The sequence below is a fragment of the Podarcis muralis genome, chromosome 2 (assembly GCF_964188315.1).
Source record: "Podarcis muralis chromosome 2, rPodMur119.hap1.1, whole genome shotgun sequence".
In the NCBI taxonomy this organism is placed as follows: Eukaryota; Metazoa; Chordata; class Lepidosauria; order Squamata; family Lacertidae; genus Podarcis; species Podarcis muralis.
In genome coordinates this window covers 30,735,572-30,748,172 of record NC_135656.1, presented here as the reverse complement: position 1 = coordinate 30,748,172, position 12,601 = coordinate 30,735,572, and the positions used below count along the sequence as shown (strand labels likewise).

Here is a 12,601-nt window from a genome sequence, read left to right as displayed (position 1 = left end):
CTCTTCCAATTCTACAATTCTATGATTCTATGGTTACCAGATGGGAATTTAGATTGTAAAGCACAATCCTCCTTTATAACCCCTGTTGTGCACTGCATGCTTTTGAGAAATGGGGAAAGGGAAAGTGTGATGAAGAACTTCTGAAGCAGAAAAGTGCTACTGAGATCATCCAACTAGATAATTCCCTCCATTTCCAAGTATATCTGCCAACACCGGCACTACCATTAGGCAAAGGAAGGCACCAGCCTCACATGGAAATGCTAACAGATGGGAAGCAGACAGTTGTGTGCTAGCTTACATGTCCTTCCATGTACCCCTTAAGCTCACATCTCTTGGGTGAAGTGGATGCCTTTGGCCCATCGCCACTGTTAAAACAGGATTCAGCTACCAGGTCAACTGTTATGCATGGAATGAGGGAGGCGTCATCTTGCCCTTTGCCTTGGGCAGTAAAATGTATTGCGCTGTTCCTGATATCTGCAGAAATTGCCAAGGGTAATATTTGCATAGATAACTTTTGCATTTGTAAGGGAGAGAGAACTGCTCCCCCCAAAAAAGGAGAACCCACTTAATCCATTTTTCCTGGAGCATCCTGTCCCAGGGTTTAGCATACTCTCCAACATGTCACCACGGAAAAGCGGGACTTGCATCTTTTGGGATGTGCTCCCACGCAAGTCACACAACCCTCACATTTTTTCTTCAGAGCATGGCCGCCCAAAATGGGATGTCCCAATTTAATTGGGGCAGTTGAGGGGTATGGTTTAGTTAGTACCTTGCTACCATCTAAGGAAACTCTTTACTAGCGCAAGGATAGATCTAAAGCATGTATTTAAAACACACTCAACCTTAAACTACAGATCCCAGGACTCTTTGGGGGAAGTAATGTGCTTTAAACGTCCATCGAATGGGCTTTAAATGTCTGGTGTGGAACTGCCACAACTTTACAGGCCACCTGTATATCAGATACAGTATATGATATATAAACAAATCCCAGGGACCTGTGCTGCAGATGAGTGCTTGTGGCACCTGTTTCTGGAGCAGTATTGGAACCAGGCCATCCCATGCCACATCATTCCCCTTTAAACACTCTGATGCAGGACAAGTCATCCCACATCAGCATCAACACAGTTACAAGTGTGGCTTCTGGACCTAATGCAGGCACAGAAGCAGATTGTCCCACGTAGTTTCACCCTACCACATCTGCAAGAAACTGGAGTAATGGCCATAGAGCTGGCTTGGTTTGGTTCTCTCAAAGCAAAGGCCTAGGTTTCCCATGTGCTGGATGCCCCAATTCAAACATCAGCAAAGGTCAACTTATCTTTTAGCACCCTGCATTTAGGTGGGTTCTGCTGCTCTGAAAATCACATTCCAGCCCTCAGGGGAGTAAAACCAGGTAGACAGTGAGAGAGGCCTCTGAGCATGCATGCCTTGACTGGCATAATTTCAAGTGGGGGGTGTTCTCATACCTTCCAACATTTCTCCAATGAAAATAGGAACATCCCATTCCATAATGATAATTTTACTATTTATACCCCACACATCTTACTGGGTTGCCCCAGCCACTGTGGGGAGCTTCCAACATACAGTGGTGCCTCGCAAGACGAAAATAATCCGTTCTGCGAGTCTCTTCATCTAGCGGTTTTTTCGTCTTGCGAAGCAACCCTATTAGTGGCTTAGCAGCTTAGCGCTATTAGCGTTTTCGTCTTGCGAAGCAAGCCCATAGGGAAAATCATCTTGCGAAGCAACTCAAAAACGGAAAACCCTTTCGTCTAGCGGGTTTTTCGTCTTGCGAGGCATTCGTCTTGCGGGGCACCACTGTATATAAAAACATAATAAAACATTAAACATTAAAAAAAACTTCCCTATACAGGATTACCTTCAAACAGCTTGGGGGGTGGATAACTCCATACTCCCCAAGATTTCTCCAAAGAAAATAGGGACATCATAAGGAAAAGTGGGACATTCCCGGATCAAATAAGAAACTGGGGTGGCTTTTCTAAATCACGGATGTTCCTGGAAAATAGGGACACTTGGAGGGTCTGTGTTCTTGGATGAAGAGGGAGTTCATTGACAACTATGTTTTCTGGGGTAGAGGGGAATGACAGAGATGTTCTGGAACTTGACTTGCCCTCAGAGATGTTACCACAAACGCAACAGCGGGCAAGAAACTTAATTCTGCACTTGTGGAGCCCTTTCACTCCAATGCAGGGTAGGCTAAGGTCAAGTCCCCACTTCTTTTTCTCAGAGATAATCTACATTCCACACTCAGTGCATACAAAGCGGAGACCAAGTCACTACAGAAGAAGTGAGGATAATAAAGGCAAGAAACAAACACAGCAAGGCAAACCCAGAGAAGCTGAAGAAAACCAAGCCACAACACATATTATGAGGTAAGGTGAGATTCTTCTGCTATCCACCCCAGATTTACCAATGGTTGAGTGAGTGTTTGAGAACTGTGAGAAACTTCTTAACCAGAAGAATCTCTGCTATGTATGTCTGAGTGAAAGACTCTGAATGAAGAGGGACGTGAATTAAAAATAGGTATACAGTATGAGATTCAAAGCCAGTCACAAACCCAGTTTTATAAAATAAAATAAAATGCAAAACTTTCCACATGGGAAAAGCCAGCAAAGCTTCTCAGAAACTGTAGGATATGTGTAAACAGAAGACAGGAAGTCTAAAAAGCACATAGTAGTAATGCGACCCCAGCTATAATCTACAGATCTGAAGCACTGGCAATGCAAAACACAGTAATAATGAGGTTTAAATGGATTCCATGGCAGATGTCCCGGAGAGATTCCCAGAGTAAAATATCAGAATAAAGTGACACATTCAAGTATGAGACACATAGCCTCCAGCTTTAAAACGGGGAGGAGGCACTCTGATGGATTTCGGATTATGAGTCACCTATCTGTTCTTTCCACTTTGACCTGGAAAAAGTCTCCAACTTTCTTTGGTCCATAGTAATGAATTGTTCTCCTCGCCCTTGGCCAGCATTCCAGTGTGCTTAGCACAAGACTCTTGTCACAAGCTGTTGGACTGGCACCAATCTTTGGAAGAATTTGCCCAGAAAGAACAAGCCCCAGCAAGTGGATTTATTAGTCAGCACACAATTTTGGCATGGTCCAGTCCTAGACAGAACGCATTCAATGTAGCATGAGGCTAAAAACATGATAGAAGCAAACAAAAAAAGCCCCAAATGTCCATGACACAGACATTATGGTACCTGTTTAAACCTGATATTGGGGTAAGAGCAAAACAGGGCATGCAGGTACAGAACTTGACACTGACACCCCTTCACTTCTCACAACTTATTCTTCCCAAGTCCAACACTTAGGGCTTCTTCAGACAGCCTGTTTATTGAGCATTCATCCTAATTTGCGTCTACAAAGCTTACATGGTGATTTAACTATGCCCCATCTTTAGTAAGCATTTGTTACTATTTCTTTATGGGGAGGTTATGCAACAATGAGCATTCCTCTGGATTTGTGTGTGGGGTGGTGGTGTTTACATGTCTTCCTGTTAATCATTTGTTCATTCCACATTTCTTAGCACATTCCCCCACCACTTTCCTAACTGCAAAAAGTATGTTGTTTTCTTAAGTAGATTTTTTTTGTGCTAAGGTAAACTACTTTAACTGTGCAAACCTAAATTTCCTGTATGCACTTGAATCTCTCCCACAAAACAGTGGCATTCTGAAGGCACTCACAAATGCCCCCACTTAAAAAAACAAACCCCAGTCCCCAAGAGCAGAAGCAAGCCTGCTGTAAGGAAAATGCCAATTTGAGCCCAAGATATTTGAGAGAATGGCCCCTGGAGTTGTTTCCATTTGGCCTCCAGCACAGCTCCCTTTTACAGTGCACTTTGCCGACTTTCTTCTCCCACATGGCACAGAGGCAAGAGGGGTTTTTATTCCCCTCCTTTCCAGTATGCAAAGGCCAAAGGCAGTCTTGAGTCCCTTCTCATCCTATGACAGCAGCATCAGCAGAGTCTCTTGGCTGCTCCTTCATGTTGCTATCCCTTCAGTCCTTGTGCAGTGCAAGATGTGGTCCCTCTCAAAAATGAGTCACAGCTATAGCATTCCCATGCCCAACGCAGGCTAAGTTTGCTCTCACAGATACAGTTAGCATCTCTGCTAGTCTCAGTTGCATGGCTGAGCTCAGCAAAACAGAGGCTCCCAGGAAAACTCCCTATGAGCTACACAGTATATTGCCCATCTCTGTACTTCATTTGTGGTGCCACTTACATCCCTTCTAGTAACCATAGAGAAGGCCCAAATACCCTTACTGCTTCTGCTCTGGAGAGCACCTTATGCTTTCGTAGTCTAATGGCCCACGAGTGCCAAATATGCAGCTTAAGTAGCTGGGGCTGGAGGGTATCAGTCAGGTGCTTTGGAAGGATTAGAAACCACAGAGCTAGAATTGAATACAGACCAAATTAGCTACAGCAGCTACTCCTACATCTTGTGGGAGCCCTTCCAGGTTATGAAATCTTCCAAAACAAGGTAAGATGTTTATTATTTTCCACCTACAAAAAAAGCAGAAAGTGCAGAGTGGTTCTACATGGATAAGTCTCATGCTCTTGATAGCTGGGTAGCTACAGTGTTCAAGACAGCATTGTATAGGCAGAATTCTCATCGTGCGCACACACTAAACGACAACTCCCAGTATTATAAGAGTATATAACAGTTTACAGTTCAGAGATCCCCCACCTTATTAGATATGTTGCACAGCCCATACCTAGGACATCCTCTCTAAAACGGGGAATCTGTCCACTGGTTTCCAGACACCAAATTCTCCAGTGGCATTTCTTGCTTGCATTGCCCTGCCCAGCTGGCGAAGATTAAAGCACCTATACACAGTACAGATGTGCCCTACCTACTCACCCCCCCCCGGCAAATGTCAACTCTGTCTCTCCAAAATCCAAACACATTTGAGAATCACCACATTATCTCCAAGCATTGCATAGCTATAGTGCTCACAGAAGTTCACAGGAAGCAGACCAACACATACGGCAAGGTGAATGAAACAAGCCCCTAAATGACACGGCATACTCCTTCCATGTTCTCGGACTCTCGAAAGGTAGGATTCTATCAACCAATTTTATTTCTTCCTACAAAAACTACTTGTCAAAACCTCTCCTGTCCACTTTCATCCTCTCTGGCAGTGATGAGGGTTTTCCAGGAAATGGTGAATTAGGGTAATTTGTGACGGAAAATATTCTGGTGTCCTACAGCAAAGGAAGACAATGTGGTGCCCTCCAGATGTTGCTGGACTACAACTCCCATGATCCCTGGCCACGGCTGATAGGAGTTGCGGTTAGTAAAAAGAACAAAAAACTTTAAAGCTGTCAAGCATGCCCAATATTTATAGTTACTAATGAACTTATGCAATGATTTTTTTGCATGGAAAAATTGAGCACTGGAAAATTTTCTGCCTCACACCATGTCTTTCTGCAAATCCTATGCTCTGCCTTTCCCCATCTAGATCCTATATTCTGTTTCTCCCCAGTTCTTTGTGTAGGGCCAAATTATATGTTACATCTAAATGCATAGCCTGGCAATATGTGATTCTTTTAAAAACTTTAAATAGCAGCCATGGGATTGAGACTGCAGTGAGGGCATTTTTATTTTATTTTATTAACCATTTCCTTACCCTTCCACGATCCCAGCAAAAATACCACCCTTGAAGTGGCCGTTTGGCAGGGAAAGGAATCTGCCACTGGCACATATGAAAGCTTTTCTCCCATGCCAAAAGCACTTTGGGGGCATTTTGTTTGGATCACAGTTCTGGTGCAGGGAATGGGGATAAAACAACTTGTCCGTGGTAGGGGAAATGCAGCAAGAAGTTGTTAATATTGATTGTTAACATGGGAAAATCCTGGTTTGGAAAGTGAGGTGGGTACACTTTCATGTTCTCTCTGCCAATTACATTGTATATAGCAGGTCAGCGATACAGGTGAGCTCTGGGGAGACTTAGGTTCAAATCCCACCCCCTGCAGCCCCAAAGTTTACAGGGTTACACTCTCTCAGCCTAATCTACTTCACAGGGTTGTTGTGAGTTTTCTGGAAGAAAGGCAGGATATAAATGTAAATAACGTGAATAGCAATAGTAAATAATGTAAATAATTTGAATTGTAATAGTAGTCGGTGCAGCTGGAGCTGTATTAGTCATGTTCCAGGCAAAAGGGAAGAGCCGGCTTGGACCAGTGAAACTGGCCATTGGCCTTCCTCCTCATCCCAAGAACAGGCAACAGCCTGAAATATACAGCTCTGCTCCAGTTCAGGAGAAGTATGTGAGTCACCCAGGAGGTCAGTAACTTTAAATGAATCAGAGTGGACTTCTTGAGAACAAAGTATTTAGAAATCTCTGAGGCTGCAACTAAATGTTAAACCACATATGATGCTAAGTGTATAACTTGAAAGGACATCAGAGATTTTAAAATAATAAAAGTAATAGGTGCAGGAAGTGATTTTTATCAGGACCACAGCACGTAGGAAGGGTGTTTTTCCTCCTAAGGCTAATAACATCATGGAGGTGGGGTGGGATTTTGTGGGGTGGGATTCCATCACTGCACACTAAAGCTGCAATGAAAATCCGGAGGTGTGTGTGTGTCATTATTAAATTCCTGACATGCTTCCAAGTGACACATTAGTTTAGCCCAAATTATACTGAACACAGAATTTGCATATTTTACTGGAAGAATCTGGATGTTTTAAAAGTGAATAAATGTAACACAATACACACACCCATTTGCAATCCCAGCCCTGTTCCTTGGCCTTGCTCAGTACAAGTCCGATCCAGATGATCTAACAGCTCTAACCTGACAGGCAGTTGAGTGGAGAGAGAAGTGCTTTTTGGGAACTCGTAGGAGCCAGGAGGACAAATATAATCATCCACAGCATGATGCTGCACAAAGTTACCACTGCAGAGCCAAGATGTGAAGTGGACTCCAATTAAAGTGTGCAGATCATAGCACCCTGTGCCACCATGAACTGGTGCTGTAGTTGATGACGTGAAAACAACTGCAGGGAAGGGGAAGGAAAACAGTAAAATGCAGCATGGCTGCTGCTTTCTATAGACTCTACTACAAGCTAGTGCGATGGAATGCAAGCAGAGTAAACAGACATCTGTTGTTTCTCCATGGGCCGTGTCAGCCAAAAGGGCTTCCCGAGAGGAATAAAAACAGCACAAATCTCTCTCTTTGCAAACTGATCTGTGTGCCTGCCTGCACATGAGAGAGAATGGGATAAGAACATAAGAAGAGCCCTGCTGGGCGTGACCAAGGTCCATCTTGTCCAGCATTCTTTTCTTAACAGTGGCCAACTAGATGCATCTGGGAAGGTTGACAAGCAGGGCATGAAGGCAGTGCCCGTCCCTTATAGTCTGTTTCCAGCATCTGATAACTGGAGGTATACTGCTTCTGACTGGGGAGTTTCTGTTTAGCTGTGGCTAATCACTATTGATAAAAATCCGTAACCCATTTACTGTATTTGTCTAAACGTCTTTAAAAATCTAACTCATCATTTCTGAAAGCAACTCTCCATGTGTAACAGGGTGGCTGTGTAAACACTATACATATAAAGCACATGGCTTCCACTAAAGAATCCTGAGAACTGTAGTTTGTTATGGATACTAGAAACTGTAGCTTTGTGAGGGGTGAACAACAGTTCCCATGACTCTTTTGGAGGGGTGTGTGCTTTAAATGTGCAGTGTGTACACAGCCTAAGTTTGAGTATATAATTCTAACACACACACACAGGCATAGCTAGGATTTATGTTGGGGGGGCAGGACAACCACCTGTCATCATCCTCTATTTGGCTCTGTCTAGCAGATTCAGAATGAAATATCTCAACAACTTTTACTTTAAATTACTTTCTTTTGACCCAAATGCTCAGAAAAATCTGTCAAAATATTTCTACAATTTCTACTTTTAGTTAAGTATTTTTATTTATTTACTTGATGGGGGGCAGCTGCCCCCCTGGCTACGTCTATGCACACAGACACACACGCACAGCAGAACCGACTGAGGGTGACACTTCAATAGCTGTACTGACTTTTTCCAAATAGTGGTTTTTGCCAGTCCACATTTCCTGCCAGGTAATTCCCACAAATTCCCTTAGCTTTTATTCACACAATCAACACTCTTTAACCAATGAACTATCCTGGGAAGCTTTTTATGAACAAACTGTACCTATTAAAAAGAGGTTACCAATTTGCTACCAGACCATATTCAAGGTTCTTGTATTAATGCACATACAGTAGTCCCAAACAGACTGGACCCAAAGTACCTTCAAATGTGGTGTTCCATGAATACATAATAAAAGGTCTGAAAAACTCATTTGCATAGGAAGAGGGCAGACCCTATAGCAAGATGTCTCTTTAAATAGCTGTATTCAGTGGCTGTTTTTATTGGAAAATCAATAAAAATGATTGTTTAAAAAATAGTTGTATTCAGCACTGTTTCACAGCTTAGATCACATCTGGTAAAACCGAACATCAAGAAACCCTGATTGGAATGCATGTTAGATTTCACATTTTGTTTTCTGTTTTCTGAATAACCAATATGGCTTCTCTCCCATATTGACCCTTATTTTTATTAGGCTACTAACACTCCTCTATAGACTTTCTACTTGCTTGTTATACATAGTAATAAACTTTTCTGCATATTGCTAAAGGCCTTTGTCACCTTCACATCCATTCATATCACAAATCAGTAATTTACAGAATAAAGCACACTGGCAGATTACTTTGAAACCTGCCGTAACTAGAAGCTGGGCTTTGGTGTGCAAATGAAAGGATACTAAACAGAAGGGAGCAAGTTAAACTGCACAGTCCAATTCCAGACTGTAAAGTGCATGGGGCTAGGGGCGTCCTCTCTGCTAGCCTGGTAGAAATTGAGGCATGGCCAATGGAGAACTAAAAGTGTTGCTTGTTGTTAAAAGGGGTTAAAAGGATCTTTCTTGCTAGTTGCAGGGAGCAAAAAGGGTCCTGTGAGGTCTCACTGGATTCCCACATGAAAGGCTTTAGATTCTGAGAGTATGTGCTCCAGACACTATACAATGACTGGTTCTCATATCTCAGAGATGTCTACTTCTGTGGAGGGAAGTGACACTGGAAAAGCAAAGTGAAACCGCAAATGGCTGCTGCTGACAGCAGCTGCTCAGTTCCTGGACACACTACAGTTTCAGAGAAGGCAGCCTGAGAGTCTGGAACTTCTAATGGACAAGACTGTTGCAGCAGAGAGGCTGCCCTGCCAGAGCGTTTTCAAATTCCATCTCTAGAGCAAGATCTGGAAACTGGGGCCAGGGCTGCTTGTTTAATAGGTTAAAATTTAATAAGGGGATTATTCACAGGGAAAAGTGGAATTTGAGGCCCAGCCCTATCAGACTCGGCCTTTCAGTAGTTTCCAAGCTGAGCAAATTGGGAAAAGAGAATGGCAACGCCTACCAATAAAGAGCCACCAGTGAGTGACCCAGCACTGAGTGCCTAGTGAATGAGAAGGGCAAGGCAGCCTCTCTCACTCGGCTCTCCATTCAGCCCTTTTCACCATTTGCCAAGTGCGAAGGATGCACACTGTGACATCACAAAATGGAATGATCAAGCCCTTCTTCAGCATTTAGCTGAGCTGGCAGATGAAGTTCTTGATTGAATCAAGATGGAAACACACAGTGCTAATTTTTCTCATGAGGGCCCCAGCAATGCTGGGCAGAAGGCCACACTGCAGACTTCTCCCCACTCACACTGAAAGCTAGTACCCATGGTGCACTGCTCTGCCTGGAAAAAAATGGTCTCCAAAGTCCTGCACGTCCCAAAGCCAGGGAAGCAGCAGGTGGAACAGAAAGCACAATCCAAAATCAGGTCTTCCCAAATCAGGCAGACCAGAGGTCTTTAGTCCCACAGAGATCCAGATTGGACAGCCGAAAAGGGGGGCGGGGTTCTTTTCTCCTCTGTTCCAAAAAGGAAATCCACTGATTTGCAGTAGTTAATTTCTAAAAAGGCAAGTTCTGGAGACTCAGGCCTACACCACACAAACCCAATAACTTGGAAGTCCTGTTCTCTAATCCCAAATATTGGGGAGCCTCATGTGGTTATTCTGTAGTGAGGGCAAGACCCTCTCTCCTGTATTATTACTTCACATCTTCCAAGGCTACACACCCTCACGTTGAAATCAGGTTCTGTGCCCTTGGCAAAGTGTCTTAGATTGTGCCCTGACTGACTGGACTAGGTGATCAGACACAAGAGACTGCAGAAATAGAATGCCCCTATTCCTCTGTTCTCATGATGAAGAAAGGATTGCAAAGTTAAACCCATACACACAAGTACTAAAGGGGCATTCCTGCTTCTTGGGCAGACACAGGTCACATGCACACTATACATTTAAAGCACATGGCTTCCCACAAAGAACCCCGAGAACAGTCATTTGCACCTCACAGAGCCACAATTCCCAGCACCTTAACAAGCTAAAGTTCCCAGGATTCTTTGAAGGAAACCATGTGCTTTAAATGTGCTCTTATGGCCCAGTGAGAAACTTCTACACGAAGCTCTTAAGAAGCAATAAGTGAGGAGGCAACGTACTATGACTATGACTTTATGCTTCTCCTTCAACATTGCTACACTTGCTGTTTCCGACCAACAAGGGCCACAGATATGATGAAATTATATATACTGTATATAGAATGCTCAGAGCCCTTGTTCATTAAGCAACCTGGGCCTCTAGCTTGATTACTGCACAGGAAGGAAATGCAGATGGGGCAAAAAAAGTCTCTTAGCTACAAAAATACTGTTTCCCTGGAGGGTTGCTCAAGGCACCCAGAAGTAGGAAGCCGAGGTGTATTACTGACAATTAAAAGCAACAGCAGTCAGCAAAAATAGGCAACAGAGCAGAGATTCTCCTGTAGGAAAGAAAACAGTTTCTTTCCCCTGAGCCAGGAGCTTAGGGAACTGTGAAGATATTTATATACAGTAAGTCGATGGAAATCTGGTTTCCGCTTTGCGCCGACCCAACCAAGCCTTCCTCATGCCCTGCAGCTTCCCTTCTGGTGCCATCAGACAGGCTCTGTAGCCTCAGATCCTCCCATGCCTCCCTCCATCTGTCTCTCCAGCTTCCTCCACAAGATGATGATCTCCTTGTAGGCTGTCAGCCCAGCCCTGCGTTTTGAAGCGCTACCAAATTAGTTCAAGGGGAATTAACTTGCAACCCCCAGCATAGTGATAACAACACAGCTGTACCTTGAGTTCAAGAAATGGAACTAGGTGCACATGCTAAATTACACTAGAACTGTTCAGCAAGTCAATTTCCAATGGGGGGGTTGGGGTTTTTTTGGGTGGGGTAGCATGTGGCTCCCTCCCACCCTGTTTATTTTGGCAAAGGCATTTTTTAAAGGTGCACATACATATATATTTTAAAATTAACCAATGCAAATAGGAACGGAGCACTCCCCACACCCTTCGGTGTGACCGAGTCGACTCAGGGAAGATGGCCCGACGTTTTCCGTTTGCCTTTGTGAAGTTTTCATTTCCTGGTTTCATTCCCTTCCCGTTTCCAACACCTCTCCCCACCCCTCCGTATCAAAGCTGTTCCCACCAAACCCTGGCAGCCTGCATCTTGCAGGCAGAAAGCCATCGTCAGAAAAGAGGAATTTGAGTCCGTGGTTGCCTTTGTGCTTTCCAAATGAATTCCTGTGGATCGGGTCAGAGCGGGCGTACTGGGGCGGGGGAAAGCGGCGAATACCAGCGGAGAACGACACTTCGGTGTGTGTATGTGTGACTGCGTGTGCCTTAAACCGATGGGGAAAGAATCGGCCAGCGGAACAATCTCATGAACCCCAAAGCCTCCTTAACAATAGCAACTGTTGGCCAAGGCCAGGGCAGGAGGGAACCGACCTCCCCACTCCCTTCCCCGCGCGCACCGCGGCTCTTTTCTTGCAGGATAAAGGGGTGGGGTTGTTTTGGCTGCTAACAAGTGAGTTTGCAGCGGGAGCGAAGGCAGCTCCCGGGGGGGGGGGGGAGCAGAGCGAGAGAAAGATACAAATGCGGGGTGGGATCACGCCGCGTAAGAAGCCACTAGGGGAGCCGCAGAGAAGGGGAGGGTGGCCGTCCTTTTCTTACCTACATCTGCATTGCAAAACGCTTGTTGCGGATGCACCGGGGAGCAACTGCAGGCGTCGGCGAGGCGGTCCATCCTTCCCAGGAGCAACACGGCCAGCGAGGCCAAGAGGCTTGGGAGCGTAGCGCTCATCTTGCGGACAGAGACCGACAGAAAGATAGACAGAGAGAGAGAGAGAAGGAGGGAAGGAAGGAGGGGTGGCGGGTGGGCGAGATTTGACTGCTCACTGCTGCTGCCGCCTCATCCAGACACGCGCGCGCGCGCCCGCCTCGATCTTCTGTGCTTCTCTTTGCGTCCTCTGCTGCGGCGATCCCGGGGCGACTCCTGGCGCTTAGGCGGCGGCAGCAGGCAGTCGCGAAAGTTTGGGCTTTGCACTCGGCCTTCTCTCTTGGGCTGGTTGGGGGTTGGAAAAAGATCCCGCCACTGGAAGAATCGGAGCCTCGCAGATCGTAGCTGCTGCTGCTGCTTGCTGCTGCCTTCTATGGAGGTGTTTTC

General features: G+C 45.1%; 1 protein-coding gene across 2 annotated transcripts in view; it reads right to left on the bottom strand.

The window, feature by feature from the left end:
* TIMP2 (TIMP metallopeptidase inhibitor 2) overlaps window positions 1–12,585 on the bottom strand; it is a 29,374-nt gene extending 16,789 nt beyond the window's left edge. Inside the window, exon 1 of one of the 2 annotated variants that reach the window (XM_028715275.2) lies at window positions 12,109–12,585. In XM_028715275.2, the coding sequence (XP_028571108.1) occupies window positions 12,109–12,238 (130 nt within the window). In that variant the 5' untranslated portion in view covers window positions 12,239–12,585. The remainder of the gene's footprint in view (window positions 1–12,108) is intronic. The other variant, XM_028715285.2, reaches the window with a different exon arrangement.
* Window positions 12,586–12,601: the final 16 nt, after the last annotated feature.